Source organism: Trachemys scripta, chromosome 13 (genome assembly GCF_013100865.1).
Source record: "Trachemys scripta elegans isolate TJP31775 chromosome 13, CAS_Tse_1.0, whole genome shotgun sequence".
NCBI lineage: Eukaryota > Metazoa > Chordata > Testudines > Emydidae > Trachemys > Trachemys scripta.
In genome coordinates this window covers 24,044,647-24,065,396 of record NC_048310.1, presented here as the reverse complement: position 1 = coordinate 24,065,396, position 20,750 = coordinate 24,044,647, and the positions used below count along the sequence as shown (strand labels likewise).

The 20,750-nt window shown below is 44.7% G+C and overlaps 1 protein-coding gene across 5 annotated transcripts in view; it reads right to left on the bottom strand.

Moving 5' to 3' along the window:
- The window catches only part of C13H19orf12 (chromosome 13 C19orf12 homolog), a 112,284-nt gene extending 91,549 nt beyond the window's left edge, over nt 1-20,735 (bottom strand). Inside the window, exons 1-4 of one of the 5 annotated variants that reach the window (XM_034788933.1) lie at nt 20,557-20,735; nt 20,180-20,255; nt 18,387-18,469; nt 5,090-5,270 (exon numbers count right to left, since the gene is read on the bottom strand). In XM_034788933.1, coding sequence (XP_034644824.1) covers nt 5,090-5,270; nt 18,387-18,469; nt 20,180-20,252 — 337 coding nt within the window. In that variant the 5' untranslated portion in view covers nt 20,253-20,255; nt 20,557-20,735. Of the gene's footprint in view, nt 1-5,089; nt 5,271-13,713; nt 13,790-18,386; nt 18,470-20,179; nt 20,256-20,556 lie in introns of those variants that run through there. The other 4 variants (XM_034788931.1, XM_034788930.1, XM_034788929.1 and 1 more) reach the window with 4 other exon arrangements.
- Nucleotides 20,736-20,750: the final 15 nt, after the last annotated feature.

Genomic DNA, 20,750 nt, shown 5'->3' with positions numbered 1-20,750 from the left:
ACCAACAAAAATATTCTGATATGACAAGAATCTTAGTAATCAAGGTTACTGTCATTTGTATTAAAATTAAAACAATGATATTCAGATGAACTCCATTCAAAATACAAGGAGAAAAGAAAAGTGTTTTCTCAACAAAAAGGATCAAATCATTAGGGGAAAGTTTCTAAAATATTACAAAAGCATTAGAAACAAAATCTGGTAAAAACAACCATTTAAATGGTATGATATTATAAGAAGATGCATCTGCTCTCCACTCACCATGACTCTGGAGCTAAAAGACTACAGTGGTTCAAAGGAGCCTGAGAACTTACCTGCAACAATGTGGATTGTGAAGCATGGAAGAAAAAGGCAATACAACAATGCAAGAAGATAAAATAGATCGTGGAAAAGATACTTGCAAGCTAGAAAAGAGCATGCCGATATAACCTGAGATTTGTTTGTCACTACTTAAAGGTAATGATAGGAAATGCAAGCTTTCAGTGTTAATTCAGCCATTAGCTTTAAACCAAGAAACAAACATGGGGAACACAAATTGTTTTAACCAAACTTTCAGCAGGGAGGAGGAGACAATACAATCTTTGCTAGCCTTGCTGTTTCTTATATGATTCATGTAGCAAGGGAAGTTGAATTTATATTTAACTTTTCTAAGCACAATTTAAATAGTTAAATATTTTGGTTAAGAGTAAAGACTGTTACGTTTTCCTGTAACTGGTGTTCTTCAAGATGTGTTGCTCATGTCCATTCAACTTAGGTGTGGTATGCTTGCCACATGCACCGATGCTGGAATGCTGGAAGTTTTTCCCTTAGCAGTTTCTGTAGAGGACTGGCTCTGGTGCCCCCTGGAGTGGCATGCATATGCCACGGCATATATGGCACTGCCAGCCCCCTCCACCCTCAGTTTCTTCTTGCCGGAAACTCCGATCGTGGGGAAGGAGGGCGGGTTGTGGAACAGACATGAGCAACACATCTCAAAGAACACTGGTTACGGGAAAAGGTAACTGTCTTTTCTTCTTCGAGTGATTGCTCATGTCCATTCAACTTAGGTGACTCCCAGCACTACCCATGGAGGCAGGTAAGGAGTTCAAGGACATGTAGATTGCAATATAGCTCTGCCGAACCCAGCATCCTCCCTGGCCTGCTGCGTGTGTACCGAGGATGATGTTGCGGCTCGACAGATGTCCTGGATTGGGAAGTGTGCCAAGAAGGCCACTGAGGATGCCTGTGCTCTAGTCGAGTGGGCTCTGAAAATCGGTGGTGGAGGGACTCCTGCTAACTTGTAGCAGGTCCAAATACAAGAGGTGATCCAGTTAGAAATCCTTTGTGTGAACACTGGGAGGCCCTTCATCCTATCAGCTGTAGAGATGAAAAGCTAAGTCGATTTACGGAAAGGCTTTGTCCAATCTAGTAGAAAGCCAGAGCCCTTCTTATGTCCAAAGCATGAAGGTGCCTCTCTTCCTCTTCATGAGGAAGTCTCATGGGACTTAGGGCAGAAGACCAGAAGAAACATGTCCTGGCTCATGTAGAGAGTAGACACCACTTTGGGAAGGAAAGTCGGGTGGGACCAGAACTGGACCTTGTCCTTACAGAAGACCGTGTACACTGGTTCTGAGGTCAGGGCTCGCAACTTGGAGACTCGCCTCCCCGACATCACCACCACTGGGAAAGCTACCTTCCATGATAAGTGAGAGAGAGAGCATGAGGCCAAAGACTCAAAGGGCAGGCCCATGAGCCTGGACAGAACCAAGTTGAAATCACACTGCGGGGCCGGGGACTGGACTTGAGGAAAGAGCCTCTCAAGGCCTCTAAGGAACCTGACCATCAGGTCATGGGAGAACACAGTCTGCCCCTAGATTGGCAGAGGAAAGGGCGAAATGGCCACCAGGTGCACCCTGATAGAGGAGTGCGCCAAGCCCTAATTCCTTAAATGAAGCAGGTAGTCCAAGATCGACTGCACCGAAGAATGCGAAAGGAAGATGCCCCGCTCGGCCGCCCAGCAGGAGAACCTCATCCACTATGCCAATAGGTCTGCCTAGTCCAGGGCTTTCTACTCTCGAGGAGGACCTTCTGAACCCCGTCGGAACAGGCCCGTTCCTCTGGGTTCAGCCATACAACATCCATGCCATGAGGCAGAGGGACGTGAGATTGGGGTGCAAGAGTTGGCCATGATCCTGTGACAACAGGTCCGGTCAGTTCAGCATCAGCCAGGGAGGGATTGCTGACAAGCTTGATAGCGTCCCAAACCAGTGCTGGTGAGGCCACGGCAGGGCAATCATGACAAGCTGCGCCATGTCCCTCTTGATTTTCACTAGGACCTTGCTGATGAGCGGAATCGGAGGAAACGCATACATCAGGCTTCCTGCCCACGGCAGGAGGAAGGCATCGGAGAGGGAGCCCTTGCCCAGACCCCATCTGGAGCAAAACCTGTGGCACCTCCTGGTGGCGAACAAATCCACTTGGGGAGTTCCCCACCTCTGGAAGATCATGCTGGCTACCTCCGGGTGAAGCACCCACTCGTGGTGAGAGGAGAAGTCCCTCCTTAGGTGATCTGCTAGCATGTTCCCGGCCCCTGGAAGGTGGCAAGCTTCTAGATGGATTCTGTGATCAATGCAGAAGTCCTAGAGACGGAGTGCCTCTTGGCAAAGGGCCGAGGATAGCGCTTCCCTTTGCCTGTTGATGTAGAACATTGAGGCCATGTTGTCCGTGAGGACTCTGACCACTCTGCCCGACAGGTAAGGTAGGAAGACTGCGTATGCTCTGCGCACCGCCCTGAGCTCTTTGATGTTTATGTGTAGGTGCAGCCCCCATCTGAGGTCCAAGGCATCCGAAACCAACTTGATTGAGTGAGGAGTGCTGACAAAGGGAACTTCTTCTGGGATTTTCCCGGGGTCAGTCTGCCATCGCAGCAAAGTAAGCACTGTCGCGGGGATGCCGACAACCTTCTCCAGGTGGTCCCTGGACTGGGAGTAGTCCGTCGCTAGCCATTGCTGCAGGGGTCGCATCCGGAACCTGGTGTGGTGTACCACATATGCACACGTCGCCATGTGACCTAGTATGCGGAGGCAAACCCTGGCCGTGGTCAGGGGAAATGTGGAGACTTCCACGATGAGGTCCGTCAGTACCCTGAATCTCTCCAGTGGCAGGAATGGTGCCAGAGCCTGTTCCACCGTTAGGGAACCTTGCTCCCACGACTAGGGAATATTGAGCCCGAGTGGTCGCTCCCCTGCGACCAAGACGGGGCTGATTGGTGGCTCTGTCCCGATTGGTACCAGTCACCCCTCCCAAAGTTGGATGTGGCTGACCTTGACGAGCATCTGGATAGAGGCCTTGGCGCCCAGCAGTGCTCGGTGGATCCACGGTGGCCCCTGGCTGGCGATCTATGCCTCACACTTAAAGAGCAGCACCAGGATGTGGAGTGGGATTGGGAACTAGATGCAGCCGCATGCGGTGACGCTGCCCTGAGGGATCAGCGACAGTCCGGGGAACGGTACCGTTGGTCCCTTGACCTGTCCCTAGAGTGGTACCAGTGCCACGGAAATTCTGGGTGCCGAGAAACTCCTGCTGGGAGGCACGTGCCTCCAGAGGTCTGCACCTGGTTAACGGAGAGCTGCACCTCGAGCCTCTCTGCCCTTGTCCTAGGTCCAGAGACTGGATGGGGCTAAGAAGCTTCTGCCTATTACGGTCAGAAGTGTGTCGGCTGTGAGAGGGCGACTGTTGGCAGAATGTCCCCCGCAATGGGGAGCGCTGCCAGAAAGGTGGAGACTGTGGTGGTCCCAACGCGGGTTTACCCCGGGACCTCGCAGAGGCCGGAGTAGGTGGCACCGGGAGGGACATAATGTTTTGCACCGCCTGGAGGGCCTCCGGTGTGGATGGCACCTGGAGCGGACGAGGACCTCCACTGCTGCGGGCTGGGCTACACCACTCGACCTGAGCTGGGGCCCAGGATCCCGAAGGGGGTGAAAAGGCACCCGAGACAGGGCGTTGGTCCACACCAGACTTATCCTTTCCCTTGCGGGAAGCTGGAGACCTTCCTTGCCCCATCTTCCTGGGCTTCTTGGCTGGAGCCATGGAAGGAGGCCGGTGCAGGCTCGTAGGCAGTACTGGTGGGACACTGCACATCGAGGTCATGCTGCTTGGCGCTGAATCGGAATGCTGCCCTAGCATCGGGGTAAGGGTAGACTCCATCAGGAGCACCTTCAAGCGAATGTCACACTCCTTCTTTGTCCTGGGCTTGAAGGATTTGCAGATTTTGCAAATATCACTAATGTGACCTTCGCCCAAGCACCATAAACAACTATTATGTGGAGTGCTAATGGGCATGGGACTTTTACAGCGATCGCAGGGTTTAATTCCTGGGGACTGGGGCATGCCCCATTCCGAGGCGAAGTCCCTTTAGGGACCTACTAAGTCTCTAACTTAAGAAATAGGCTGAGCTAAACTGGAGGGAAACTACATACAGTAATATTTGCAAGAGGCAAAAGAGTTCGAACAAACAAAAAGCAACAGCTCTAGCTGAAGCAGCACCAGTTCCATGAAATGTCACTGGCGGCAAGAAGGAACTGAGGGTGGAGGGGACTGGCGGTGCTCTATATGTTGCAGCATATGTGCGCCATGCCAGGGGGCGCCAGAGCCGGTCCCCTACAGATACTGCTGAGGGAAAAACTTCTGGCACCAGTGCATGTGGCGAGTACGCACACCTAAGCTGAATGGACATGAGCAATCACTCGAAGAAGACTATCTTCTTATTAATTACCACATCAAAACATTAATTTCATTCATTTCCGAAAATGAAATGACAGTTACAGTAGCTAGCAAGAGTATCCTAAGATATAACTGAAATCAGATGTTTAACCATTGTGGATTAAATTTATCTTTATTTGCCTCTCACTGGAGCAATGAATAGGGATCATCTCTTAACATGAAGTTGGCATCTTTTGTACAACCCTCTTCCTGCCTTTTCAGGCGAGAGAGAGTACTGAAGGATCTGTGCCCTTCCTGTCTCCTTCTTGAGGGTGTCTATGTTAGCACAGAAGTTTCAGAGAGGAAATATTACATCAATTACCAGTACCACATTAGGAGTCATTTCTATTACCTGCAGCAAGAGCAACAGCTACAGCCTGTTGATTTGCAGAACACAGAATCTGGATACCCAATGGGAGACGTGGGCAGGTGTGTTTCACTGCAGCACTAATGACTGCCATTGCTGCAGTTATTTCTGGCCCAACAGAAACGGTGTAAGGAAGGTCGTGCATATTTTCCACTATCAAGCCATCCTGTGGAGATTATTATAGAGAAATCTGATTAAACCGAGAAGGGCCATTTCAAAAAAATCATAGCTATTTTGATATTAGACAAAGACCTGTATTAAAAAGAAACACTATATTTAAAGGTTTTTCTTCAAAGAAGGGATTATCTACAGTAAATTGTTGATGCAAATGCCCACTTGCAAAAATGCTTTAATCAACACCATGATATCTGTAATCACAAAATGAAATAAATGTGATTTCAATTACACATTTTGTCAATTAGATTTCCTTTGAATCTGTGCTACAATGTGAGCTATAGAGGAACAGGTTAAATCATAAATCTAATTTAAAATATATACTGTAGAGTCAAACCTCAATTATTCAGATGGAATAGGGTATACTGGGTAAGTTTGGACAATTGCATTTTTAGATAATCAAGGAAATTTTCAAATTAATATCAAGACACTACACTTATTTTGGATAAACAAAGGTTGTTGTTTTTTTAAACTGTATCAGTGAAAATGTTTTCAAATGACTAAAATTTGAGGGAGAAAAGGAGGAGTTAAATATCTATCTACAGTATTTTTAAGATGCCTATAACTTTGTTATTAAGCTTCAACACTGCTCATATTTTGGATTCAAGATTGCTTAACAGAAGATGTTGCCATTTATTGTCTACTATTATGTCTCATTTGGTAGAAACACATATTTGGTAAACAATGGAGTGGCTATAAACTATTCTGCTGATTCAACCTGTGTGATTTATTAAACATCTTTGTACATTATGTGGGATGTTGGTTGTTTTTTTAATTATCAGTATGGTATACATTAGAAAATTGTCAATAGCTGAAAATCATATATAATTATGTCCAGGACTAATAAGTTTAAAAATATATCCTTGAAAGATCAATTCAAATCTAATGTTTTGCATTCACATAAGGATTCTTAAAAGACTTTGGAACTTCCTAACCTATCTTCACTTAAATCTAAAAGTACAGAAGGAAATAATTTGAAGGAAATAATTTGAAAAAAATACATAACTCCTATTTTCTTTACAACTCCATAATTAGGGGAAAGGGAGATTGTTCCAAGAGGACTTAGCCTATCAAGGGTGTCCTAACTGAACTAAACGTGTTTGGAAGGCACCAGAGACAGCATTTCAACAAAGAGAATTTTACCACAGGAACGATAACAGGTGAAACAACAATCAATGATGGTGCGACTAATAGTAACTTAAGAATGTAGAACCAGGAAGAAAGAAATATTTTAAGGAAACATATTTGTACATTTTTTTCATTTTAACGGTATTTTTTAATGCAGAAGCTATTTTTGTAAACAAAAGATACAATATCATAAATGTGCAGCCAGCATGTGATGGCTGAGTTAAAGACTAAACATCTGACATCACAAACAGACACCTAAAATGAAGGAATGGGAAAACAAATTTGAACAGTCTCTTGAAACAGTGTGATAAAACCAAATACATGAACCATACTAAAATAAATATGATATAAAATAACATAATAGGATACTGCTGATGTCCCGAAGTGACTGACAGTTAAATACCTAGATAAATAGGAGACGCATCTCCTTAAAGGCAACAGGTCAGTTTTATTAGTTGGCTAACAAATGGTTATTCAGCAATGGATCTAGTCCTAAAGCTCAAACCAATTAATGGAGCCATTCACTGTCTGATGTTTCTTCACTGGGAGGACTCAGCTTTGCAAGTCAAGGATCCTCCAACCACCTAATCTCCCATGAGAAACAGTACGGGTATTGATAAAGAAACCTCAAATCTGTTCTTAATCATGTCCAATTCAGCTGCACCACTTAACAGTTTAACACCTTCACTTCTCATCCTGTGCTCATACTTTGTGATAAAGATGACTGACTAACCATTAATCAACATATGGGAGTCTCAGAATTACACAATTAAAAACATTTCATAAAAATCTCTGGGATGCAGCAAATCATTGTTCCAGAAATTCCAACTTGATCAAATGTTCTCTAGTCTACTCATTCAAGAAAGCCTGCTGAACCCAGCTGACGTCAAAGGAAAGGTAAATCCCTCACCCTTTTCTCACACACACTCACACTCTAATGTCAATCTACTTTAAAAGACAGAATTTCTTCCTGGTCCCAAAGTTCCTGATTTGTAGACCTGTGCAATTCCATTTTGCAGAGGATTTAAGATATTTCAAAATTTGGTTTTATTCAAATTTCACAACTCTCTTCAAAACAGACTGGAGTCCCAACTCTGGGCAGTCCTCTCAGTGGGTTACCCCAGAGCTGTGGACCCTGAAAGCTCTGGGACCCTGGCTGAGCCAGGAACCTCATAAGTTGGGAGTTGAAAACCCTAAGAAGACCCGTTCCATGGTACTCTGCCAGGCAACCTATGGAAGGACCAAGGAGCCTGGGAGTTTAGGAGCTGTTGCTCCCAATGCTTGCAGGCTCTCGGCTGCTGAAAAAACTAGGAGCCTGCGCTGCTGCAGAACCGGGTGGATGAGCTGGTAGGAAACCAGAAATATTTCCATTGAAAATTTGTCAAAGTCTCTGTAAAAAGTTTTTCAAAATTATGATAGACTAGCAATTGCCTGACCGAAAATGTTCCATTGAAGAACTTCGGACCAGCTCTGTGGGTCAGTTTATTTATTTATTTTAAATAGTCTGGCCCTGGCAGAAATGTTCTTGTGCATAAAACAAAAACTTCTTGTACTGAAATGCTACTGGCACGGTCTCTCTTTGCTTAGCATGGTGTATATGCTGTTGAGTTCTTTGATGGCTGCTCAGTCCAATGCGAAAGTGACAGTCCCATCCTCAGGTAGGGCACATCTACGCATTAGCAATGCTCTGAATCAGAGCAGCAGATTCTTTCCTCCTCTGATGTCGGTCATCACAAAGCTCAATCCAGTCCGCCTCACAATGCCTCACTCCATCTACAAGCTGACTCCAACAACCAGAACAGCATTTCCCAATCATCCACAGAGATTCCAAAGGATACTAAATCATCCTGGCAAGCACCCTGAAATCTATACAGCAGTCTGCCTCTCTTTTTAGACCCTTTGCAATCTTCAAAGTACGGCACACTCTTTGGGATCCTGTTATCTGGCATTCGGTTGACATGTCCAAACTACCTTAGTCTTTTTTTACTAATCAACATTGCCATGAATGACATACCAGCACAATTTAACACTTCCATATTTATCAGCCTGTTGTGATATTATTCGAAGAATTTTACACAAGCATCTGATATGAAAGCTGTTTAGTCTTTTGATATATTTGACGTAAGTTGTCCATGTTTCTGAGCAATATAGAAGAGTGAATAAAGCACATCTCATAAATACAGATTTTCACTTTAGTTGAGAATTTGTTATTGTACCAGGCTCTGTCTTGCAAAAGACCAAAGTTCCTGGCTGCTTTGCCGATTTTTCTAGTCAGCTCAGCATCAAGATCTACATTGCTGGTAACAGTAGAGCCAAAGTAGCAAAATTGAGCAACAACATCCAGATGAATACCATTTAAGGTGATATCTGGAATTGGTTCTGAAGAGCCTTGGTGCATGATAGGTTTTCTTCAAGCTTATTGCTAGCCCAAAGATTTTACATGAAACAGAGAACTTAGTAATAAGATGTAGGCAGTGTTTCTCAAAGCCAGTCCGCCGCTTGTTCAGGGAAAGCCCCTGGTGGTCTGGGCCGGTTTGTTTACCTGCAGCATCCGCAGGTTCGGCCGATTGCGGCTCCCACTGGCCGCAGTTCACTGCTCCAGGCCAATGGGGGCTGCAGGAAGCAGTGCGGGCCGAGGGATGTGCTGGCCGCCGCTTCCTGCAGCCCCTATTGGCCTGGAGCAGCGAACCGCGGCCACTGGGAGCTGCGATCGGCTGAACCTGCGGATGCGGCAAGTAAACAAACCAGCCCGGACCACCAGTGGCTTTCCCTCAACATGCGGCAGACCGGCTTTGAGAAGCACTGATGTAGGGTATCAACACTGAGCCACAAGAGCTGCAAACATGAAATGCTGCTTTGCACTAAACTCTGATCCATCACCAAGCAGATAACAGCCACCAGGAGGAACCAGAAGGTGGCCAACAGATAGACTATAGAAGGATTCCTTGCTCCCACTGGCAGCATCATATCTCCCTCCAAAATGGTGAGGCAGTCAGTCACCTTGGGCAAGCAGTTTCCAAACCCTCCAATCTCACAGAAGGCCTTTTCCTGGATCACAGGCAATGAGGTGGCTGCCCACTGCGAGATTCAAGTCACCTGCCAGAACCTTGAGCACAACGAAAACGATCACCATGGAGGGAGAAATTATGCTATATTCGATTTTTATTTGCCTGAGCAGCAAGAGGGCAAAAGTCCTCACAGTTTTAAGAATAACTAATACAGAACACCCTACAACTCAAAGGCAAAAACCAACCCCCAATTATGTTAAGAGTTTATACTGTCGTACAAGATGTGGAAGCTAGTAGAGCCCTAGAACTGTAATAGTAATAATTTATTGTGTTGTTTGTGGGGGGTTTTGTTTATAATTAAAAAATACTATAGATAGTTCGAACTCATGAGATGGGAATTCTCTTCTTCATCCCAGAGTTACAGAAAAGTCTCTTCTTCACTGCAGAGTTACAGGAGAAGGGCTAGAACTCCTGTCCTCCCAGGGTGAGAAGCCCCCACTCCCATATTGCTATTGTGGTAGGAAGGGTTCCCAAGTCCTGATCAATGCTATGGAGTAAGAAGAGAAGCATTAGTTCAATGAGCCCAACATCAGTGTCTCCTATCCCTCTCTCAATTCCACCCTGTTAGCCAGTCTCACCAATATACGCGCCACCAACATACAGCCTGGGAAGATGCACTGCTTTGTGTATGCACTGACCAAGCTCAATCCACCCCAAAAGATCATTCTCATGAACCATAAAACAATCAGGAAGAACAGTGTCTATGGCTGTTCCTATGAAGAAAGCAGACTTGAGGGACTGGATTGTGTAACAGCTGGCATTTCACAGCAGCTTCTGAGAAGAGAGGAAGCAGACGATGTGCTGACCCACAGTTTGAGAGGGAAGTCACAGAGGGCTATGTCTAGGTCTCAAATTAATGCTGTCCACACTGTGCTTCATGATGGGGGGGGGGAAAACTACTGAATGGCTCAAGTGGTAATTTTTGATTGTGTGGTTTGTAGATATCACAGTAGGTGATCCAGAGAATACAAATATTTTTATATTGATAACAGTCCAGATAGAAAATTATCACTAAAATTATTTATGAAAACTTCTGAAATTCTTCTATGAGCATTAAAAATACACAGTATGCCATTTATTCATTAAAATCTAAAAATGAAAGCCTCTCCTATTACCGTTCTGATGAGCCTGACCATATGCGTATACTATTTATGGAGGCATTACCAAAATCAGTAGGACTTTGCATTTTATTATTGTAACAGCTCCCGCCACAAGATACGAAAACACATTCGCTCCAATCAAAAGCGTACATGCCGTTATGCACAAAAATTGACCTTTCCCATTAACCCACCTATAGCCAGACACTTCAAGAGATCTGTTCCTCTGCCAGAGTGCCCCTAAGCCCTGGGCAATGCCACAGGCTCTGGGTATTACTTTAATAACATGTTATTCTTTGGGTACCATCAGATAGGACTGTGTTCTTTTGCACATCGTGTTTTGTTTAATTAAAAAAAGAGAACATATGTTCTGCAATACAGTGAGCTGAATTACAGATACATTAACTCCAAGCTTTCTTTCTTATTTTTGTGTCAAAACTATAATACTTACCACAGATTTTTGTGTTTTTATATGAATTCATATGTATATAAAACAGATTTCATTATTATCAGACAGCTAATTAAAATGGTGGCGTGAAAACAGTTATGCTGCATTAAAGTTCTTGGAACTTAAGCTTATAGAGCAGAAATCTATGGCAACAGTTACTGTATTACATCTTCCAAAACAGAATTTATTTGGATAGGAACAGATAAAACTCTTGTAATTATTTCTCTAGCATTTCTTTTTAGTTGAATATTAAGATTATTTATGTCTTACATATTCAGACAATTGCCTCCCTTCTCATGTAAAATATTGCCTGTAATCCCTTTCATACTGAGTGATGTGTAAGCGTGTCTTAAAGCTGTTACGTGCAAAATAGTATAACAACAAAAAGCTCTCCTTTTGTTACAATTAGCTATTGGATATTTGTTCTTAAAAAAAAAAAAAATACCCTTCTGACTACAAGGGGAGTCTACCATTTTCCTTAATGTTGATATAGTTACACAATCAACAGTCTAGAAGAAAACTAACTTTCACTTAGGAATCATCCGTTATATCTCCTTTCCAGCACTCAGGTGTGTTCTGGACAAATCAATGCCTCTAGCTCTGCCTCAGCGGCTCCCCTATAAACAGGAAATCAGTTGGCACATTATCCTACAACAATGGTCACCAACCGGTAGATCGCGATCAACTGGTCGATCCTGGAGCCTCTGCCTGTCGATCACAATCTCCAGCCACTAAAAGTCTGGTGGTGCAGCAGGGCTAAGATAGGCCCCACGCCATTCCCGGAAGCAGTCAGCACGCTGGGGGGGCCGGAGTCTCTGCACACTGCTCCTGCCTGCGAGCACCGCTCCCGCAGCTCCCACTGGCCAGGAACGGGGAACGGAGGTCAACGGGAGCTGCAGGGGTGGTGCCTGCAAAGAGGGGCAATGTGTGGAGCCACGTGCCCCCGCCAGGGGCCGCAGGGGCGTGCTGGCCGCTTCTGGGAGCGGTGTGGGGCGGGGGCAGGAGGGAGCCTGCCTTTGCCCTGCTGTGCCGCCAACTGGGAGCCGACCGAGGTAAATGCCGCCCGATGGGAGCCCGCACCTCTCCCGCATCCCCAGCCCTGAACCCTCTCATGGAGCCAGCATCCCGTACACCCTCCTGCACCCCAACCCCCTGCTCCAACGCTGAACCTCCTCCCAGAGCCGACACCCCACACCCCCTCCTGCACTCCAGCCCCCTGCCCTAGCCCTGAGCCCCCTCCCAGAGCCAGCACCCGGTACACCCTCCTGCACCCCAGCACTCTGACCCAGCCCAGAGCCCCCTCCTCTACCCAAACTTCCTCCCAGAACTTGCACCCCTCACCCCTCCTGCACATCAACCTCTGCCCCAGTGGGTGAAAGGAGTAATTGCAGCACTTTCCTGCCCCAGACTCAGTCCGGAGCTCCCTCCCACACTCCGAACCTCTCGGACCCAGTCCAGAGCCCGCACCCCAATCTCCTCCCCCAGCCAGGTGAAAGTGAGTGAGGGTGGGGGAGAGCGAGCGAGGGGGGGGGTGGAGTGAGCGGAACGGGGCCTTGGGGAAGGGGTAGGGCAGATCCTGGGTTGAACTTAAATTCAAAAAGTGATTGTGTGTAAAAAAGTTGGAGACCACCGTCCTACAAGAACTACTTTCTGTTTGTAGGAATAATCTACCCTAAACACAAGGCCAGCTTTCCTTCAAAAGCTCTACTTGAACAAAAAGATTTCTTCTTTATCTAAGGTAAGTAAGGGGTCTTTTGTGTACTACTCTGTAACTAAATCAAGATATATCAGATAATAATTGTGCAAGATTCCACCACACTGTAGTGTGGATGGGACTTAGGAAACTGGCCAGTGCAAGGATTATTCCTGGGGGAAATAAAAATTCTGTGCCTAAAAATTTTGTGCACAATATTTTAAAATTCTGCATATTTTATTTGTCAAAATAACACAATATAATCATGCCAGTTTCAATTATTTTGACAATTTATTTCAAAATACCTGTCAGCAAGTATATCTGTAACAATACAGGCAACAAAAAATATTCAGAAAATGTTTTTTTGACAAATAGATTTCTTACTAGGCACATTAATATAGACTTCTGAGTAATTTAAATGAATTATTACAATACAGAAATGTATTCCCCAAGCCCTCAGAAGTAGTGCAAAGGCTTGGGGGTGTCAGCGGTAACGTCCCTGCACCCCCACTCAGCCACCCGGCTGCCCGCATCCTCATGTGTCCCTGAACTCCCACTCAGCCACCCCTCCTCCCCCATCTCCATGTGTCCCTGAACCTCCACTCCCGTTCAGCCCCTGGCCCAATGGTGTCACCCAAATAGCTCCTGTGGCCTCCGCTAGCCCTTCTGAACCCCAGTCTAGGTGACCCCCTAGCAGCACCATGTGCCTCAGTCTGTCTCCGTCCTCCCCCCCATGTCCTGTGCCTCCTCACCTGGCCCTGCTGGCAGGGTGCTCTGAGGAAGGCAGCCATTGCTGCCTCCCTCTCCATGGCTGGTTGCTTGGCCCAGAGTCATCTGCCCTTTCTTTTCATGCCACAGCAGTCTCTGGTGGGCGAAAGGAGTAATTGCAGCACTTCCCCGGCAAAATCTATTTTCTACCAGGTAGGAAGGGGAATCTGCGAGGGACATGAATTCTCTGTGTGCAGGGGCTCAGAATTCCCTCAGGAGTAAAGGATACTTACAAAGATTTCTCTCCGTGCTAAAGTGCAGGTTCCACTAAGACTCCAACCATCATTCCTTGCCATATCCATGCAGCAGCTTTTAACAGCAGTTAAAAATATGGTCAGGTGCTCATTTTTCACTGCCAAAAAACTAATACAAATTAGGCATATAGATGTAAAACTTTCCAAGTACAAAGGAGGTAGGAAGAACCCCAAATTCTTTACAAGGAGCCAGTGCGACAAGAAAGACTTGTTTGGGAAACTATATGGGTAAAAAGCATGACAACAACATAGTCAATGTTTCTTTAGCAATGTCCTCATGCTGAGTATTTTGCTGTATTTTTAAATTGCCTGTACTTCATTTTAGTATTTAAATAGTCTCAACTAGGTGATGAAAGTAACTGTTAACGAAAGTAAATGATGTGAAGAAGGAAAACTTGAACCTTTGTTGTTTCAATGTAGAAGCTTTCTGTGAGGCTGAGTTAACATAAGTCCAGTGATTTACATTGTGAACCCTGTATTTTTGCTATAAACACTTTCTTAAAATGAAAGCAGAACACTGGAAAAATTGCAGAGACCTTAAAGTCTCAGAAGCTGTCACTTATAAAATCTTGTGTAGACAACCTGGTTATTTGGCAATACAAGAACATGGTATTTGATATTTTTCAGCACAGATGGCCTCCTATCTGAGCACTCACTTGTCTTCATTATTGTGCTCCAACATTATAAATCCTTCATATTTATTATGTTAAAAAACTGCTAATGGACTGGGCAAGTCACCTTCTAAAGATGCAGGACTTCTTTTAATCAATGATGTGTATATAGAATGCTTTGAAAATTTAAAACTGTCTGTAGCTTTGTCTACACTAAGCAATTTTAACAATTCCCAGCCTTGAAGTCATGGAAGCCTTATCTACAATGGGAGTGGTGATAGCCCTAGTGAGAAATGCTTGCTAAAAGGTCTATTGTAGATAGAGTTCATAAGCGATAGTGGTAACATCCTGTATTTCCTAGTGGGTGACCAAAGTATGAATCTTAAAATCCAACTTCTGCAGTAGGCTTGATTGGGCCTGGCATTGTTGCTGTGTAAGCGCCTCTTCCAAAAGAGGAAGAGTCGCTTCAGTGGTAAAGTCTGCCAGCTGATCTTGTCAATTTCCTACCATGGTAATGGGCATGTTAGGAATGCCTATGATAGATGGTGCTGCTTCAAGATCAGGATCTCAAAAGCAGTTATGTCCAATTAACTTAGCCAGAGAAACGTTACAATATTGTGATGATTCTTAGCATGGAGGAAATAATTATATGCAAATGATGTAGGGGATCAAAGGGGGAAGGCCTTTTATGAAGACCCATAGCTATTGTTCAGGACTTCTGATTCTATCCCATAGATACTAAATTCTTGATTGGCTTGGGTACACAGGGCACTCTTGCCTATGTAAACAAGTAATTATCAACAGGTAGTTGCCAGAGAGCAGTTGGGTAGATTTGAGCAACACTCCCAGTGTCTGAGGCACTAAAGAACATCCATCTTCTAGTGGGAGAGGAGAACCATCAGGACCCTTCAAGAGAAGTGAAGAGGCAGTCTAACCATTCACCCCAAGTCCCCATGGGGGAGAGAGACAATAGATTCCTCGCCTCCCCAGAGGAAGCTGAGCTTGGAGGAGTTGAGTGCTCTCTCAATATCCAGAAACCAGGAATCCTTTGAAGTATTATGAGAACCAGTATACCACTCAAAGTGCTAAAGAAAATGGTGCAAGTTATATAGGGTAGCAGAAGGAAAGCATTATCAGGGTTCTCAGCACAATTTTATAACAACCTCCTTATTGATAGTCACAGCTATTTCTGACCCTCGTTATCAAAAGAGCAGGTGTGTGGTTTTCGTTGTTTTTCAGAGTTCTCATGTGTTTGGTGTTGCAATCACAATGTAATAAGGTGTTTCAACTGTAAAGCCTATTTCAAATGTTCAACTTTGGAATTACTGCACTTGTGAATGCTACATGGAATGTTTGTGCTCTTACTTCTACTTAGGAGTGAATATAAGATTTAATATGCAGAGAAATTACTGCATTAACCTTTCATCTATCTACAGAGCGAGTTTTAAAGCTTGCAAGTGAGGAGTTTAGCAATTTTGATACTGCAAATTATGGCAGCCCAGTCAGTCCAGGATTTGTTACATTAATTGAAGAAGGGGAATTGAGGATCCAGCAAAGAAAGGCAAAAACTAAAAAAAATTTTTTAACAAACTCATATATTAGTACTAGTGACTTATCTAAAATTGCTGAAGGCCTAAAACTGAGGCCAACGAAGGGAGTGTATATATTTTCTTCATCAGATTTTTTAAAATGTATTTTTGATGCTGTTTCAGTTTTGTCCCTAAAGGCTTCAATTATAACTCCTTACATAAGGGAAACAAAATTCCCCCTGCTAAATGTTCGTTTAAGCTCCAGTAGTATAGTCAAATAATGGAATGTGTGACAGCGGCTTTAAGAGAACTACAGATTACTTTTGTACCCAAACCCTCTACCACAATGTTAATCTGTAGCTTCTCTACCCCGGCCATTCTACACAAAGCCCTACTGCTAGTCTTTTTCCTCTCCTGCCATTCTAACCACATAACACTCTAGTTGCCTTAATTCTGTCACTTATTTCCTGTCATATTTTCAGTAAATGCTCAGAGTGGTTTGTGCTATAGAATGGCAGATCTCAACTGGGAGTCCGCAAGCAGGTTTCAGGGCCGGCGCTAGACTCACTGGGGTGCAGGGCAGAGACTAAGGAGCCAAAGCCCGCGTCCCGCCGCTTGGGCCTCAAGACGAAGCCCGCACCCTGCCAGACTTACTCTAAGTAAATACAACAAAAATAATGTTCAGTTTTTTTATTTTTGTGCCTATTTTATCCTTTTTTTATATTATATATGTGTGTGTTTAACTGTATAACTATCAATTTAATACATCTTTGAATCTACTAGATATACAGAAAAACAGTTGTGGTACAGGTGGGCTGTGGAGTTTTTATAGCATGTGGGGGGGGGGGGCTCAGAAAGAAAAAGGTTCAGAACCCTTGCTGTAGAAGATGGAAAAAACCCCAAAAACCCATCGATCCCGCCTCAACTATCTTATAGTCTGAGGCATCAGTCCAGAAAACTCTGCATGGGTAAACTCTGTGAAGCCAATGGCCCTCTTTGTAGGCACAGAGATCTACCTCCATGGAGCAGTTCACATGGTTTGGGCGTAAGTTTTTAACATCTCAAATTCTACTTTGGTCTCTGCCTTCAAGGCCACACATAACCTCGTGCCCACTTACAACTGACATGTCTTCTACTTCTCGCAGATTTCTTCTTAATACTCCCTTTCATCTCTTTCTTTCACTTTCATGCACCCTGCTCTCCTTCCCCACTTTTACCATGACTCCTTCTAGTTTACCCATCCAATACTCTGCACATTCTTCTTTACATTAAATGCTGTTCTACATCTCATTTCTAGCTTTCTGTAATTTAAGATTATGCTCTTAGATTCAATCTTACTCTGACTGTAAAGTACCATGTGAATTTATGATACTATATAAAAATAAACATATTCAAAATATTATGCAGAAAATAAAAGTAGTTCACGGAGTGACTATTTATCCAGTTAAGCCCTGTTTAAAGTCCAATCACTGAGACCCTGCATCATTGCCATGCTAGAAACTTGCACTCCAGTCAAGTCAAAGCAAAAAGTGCAGCAACACATGGATACAGAGAACAATGAAATGTTTAAAACATACCCTGACCTTTTAAAAGGACATGCACCCTGTTAAAAATCTGCTGAACTATGGAAATTACAACAACACCTGAGGTCCATAGAAATTCAGTCACTAGTACCTGCATTTTGTTGCCTTTGGCTGAGACTGGCCTTTCAGATCTTCTCTTCTAGATATGCAAAGTAGAAGAGCACTTGCTGCCAGGGGTGTCATGGAAGGGTTATACTTAGCAGAAACAGACACAGGTGCTTTTTGTACCCTGCATAATATATACTACAAAGGGGCCAGCACAACCAGAACAGGTTGAATCTGCTTAGAGGGGAAGTGGAGGTGCTTGATCTGCTGCCTGGGCATACTCCATTCTCCAGTGAGTCCACAAAACAGAGCACTTTAATTATATTAAAATACAATCTGTAGGGAAAACAAATATACCACTTTGTCAGCTTTGTTGAGCAATTTTATCAAAGAACAGAGTTGACTAGATTTTTGGCAATAACCAACTTTTCTTAATCATATTAATTAATATTTGTGTTATCATAGTGCCTAAGAGACCTATCTGTGGAACAGGAAACCATGTGGTAGGCACTGTACAAACACAAAACAAGAGATGACAATCTAACTTCCTTAACTGGTCTGATTCTTCTAGGAGTTGATTGTAGATATGCTTATGTGATTGGCCCTGAGCTGCAAAGTGCTGATCCAGATTCTTCCAAAGCTCAGAAATACTGAGATCTAGACTATTATAGAAATTGAGGCCATCTGCAAAATGTGGATCTAGGATTCAATTTTGAACACCTTCTAACAATCTGCATGTCAGTCTGGATCCAGGTTTTGGCAAGAATTCTAATATAAATGTGATCTTGAAAATATTAGCTCCACAGAACCAAGATCTGTTGTATTCTGACATAGCAATATCTTTATTCAAAAATTAAAACAGAAGGATGAAAAATGAAACTTACAACTCCAGCATCTTTGTAAATCTCAGCCTCATGACAGGCTTTATCAGTGATCTGGGTCAATGGCAAACTGCTCCGTGGCGTCCCTGCAAAGAACAATAATGTTATACGCCATGATACAAGCAGAAATCAAAACAAAGCCAGAGTTAGATTAAGATTATTGCAAGCATTGACAGAAATGCCAAAGTAGGCACAAACTGCCAGAGTAAATAATGTGAGTAGTAGGCTATTGCATAATGTCTCATACCTTAATGGTATCTTGTCCCTAGTAGAACTTGATTGACATGCTTTTACTACTGAGTTCCTAAAACTGGTTTAAAAGCCCTTATACTTCAGGAATATCAAACGTAACCTTACACTGAAGCAGATCAGCACCTAGCTTGTCATTCTTGCCTGTAATTGTGATCACACCTCATTCTTTACCAGTGACAATGCATGTATTTCAATCTGTGGCAATGTCACAGACAACTACTCTGCACCGGTGATGGGAAATTAATACGAAGAAGACCAAAGGAATTGACAGGAAGGGATCCTTGGTAGGGATTCTCCAATGATTCATGAAAAGTGGAGGTTAAGTCTTGCATGCCAATTTTCCCAGAGGCACACAAACAGGAATTATGCACAGGAGAAAATGTAAAGACTGCATTAGTGCTAAAAGGAAGGTTCTCAGGACTGTAGCCAAGACACGGAGATAAAATAACTCTTCGATGAGTAACAGACAAAAAGCAGTGAAGTCTGTTGTTTTTCTGTCTGTTCTCCTTAAAGGTAAGATAGAGTTCAAAAACTTTCACGTGTCCTCTGACATTTTCGTGCCTAACTTTAGGCTTTATTTTCAGAGGTGCTGAACACTCACAATTCCAACAGAAGAGGCATTCGGCATCTCTGAAAATCAGGCTGTAGGTGTCAGAAATTGGGCAACCAAACTCAGAAGGCACTCTACAAATACTGAGCCTACTGAGTGCTCACCTTCAATTTGTCTGCCACAGCCATAAGATCTCTCTGGGCAGGGCCTGAAGAATTTGCCTGACACTGACTAGCTAATATTACAGATGCTCCATTGTGAAGTCAAGGGCAAATGTCCCAGTGAAAAACCTGCATGCTCATCTCAGCTATTGGGCTTCCAGCTAAGTCATGGTCACTGTATCCTGACAAGAAACCCTGATCTTTTATCTCCCACTCCCTCCCATAAATTCTCAGTTCCCCCCAGTCACTCTCGGTCATCTTCCCTCCATGGGAATGGTGAGCTCAGCAACAAGGTTAACATCCAATATTCCCTAAAAACAACAACAAAACAAACAAACAAACAACCCCACACAACAACAACAGGGACTGCGGTTCTTCTGGCTCCCTTCCCTAGGGCTCAGGGTGTGGCAGCTTAAAAGTCCGGCTCGGCCAGGGCCGGATGGGGATCTCATAAAATGTCACCTACTCTAACGTTCTGGACAGCAGAGCAAATCCAGCCAACAAACTTGTGCAACTTAAGTAAAGTCCAGGGAGCGCACTCCTACGCAAAGACTGGCTCTGGTTACACATAACAGCACCTGCTATGTTGTGATCATATGGTGCATAGTGCATTTCTACCTTGCTAGATTCCAGACATATGGAGGTAGGCAAGAGGCAGCAAGGTGGAGAGTGTGGAAGAATGTCGATATGCTAGCTCCGGCCCACTTCTCTTCTGGGACTTCTTGGATGTTGAGAAATAGCAAACATGGGTCAGTGAGGTATTTCTTAAATCAGACTCACTGGACACAGGTTTATCTGAGCTGCAATCAATATAAAAACTCTTTTATTTTTACCTGGCAATGCCCCCACATGCACCATCCCAATGACAACTGATTTTAATCGCCCAAAGAGCTTCAGAAACGCCATGACCTATGGAAAAACAGACAGGGGTGTCAGTCAGCTCTGAACACTCCTGTGGTTCGTTCCTGAGAGGTACAGCCCAGGGTGACTGCGGCAATCCACGGGAAGGGAAGAGACGCGAGTTAAAGCCCAGGAGCTTCCCGAGGTGGAAAGTCGGGATGTGCTGACCTAGGGCAGGCGAACAGCCCACCCGGGCAGGCGCTATGAAGCTCGGCCGGGCCGCCTGCCCCAGTCAGTTCCCGCCGGGCTCTTCCCCTCCCAATGCGGGAAGCGTCCGGCCCTCAGCCCTGCCCCGGCCGCTCCCCGGTACCTGGGCAGGGCCTCTCGGAGAAGCCCCGCGGTGCGACCCCCTCGCCCGGCCGCCTTGTTTACATCCAGGGGAAGCCACGCTGCTTCCTCCCGCTTCCGCGTCTGGGCCGCCGGCTCCTCCCCTGCGCCCGCAGGCCCCGCCCGAGCCGGCTGCCCGCCGAGCCGGGTGGCCGCGCAGCCTGAACCCCGCGCCTC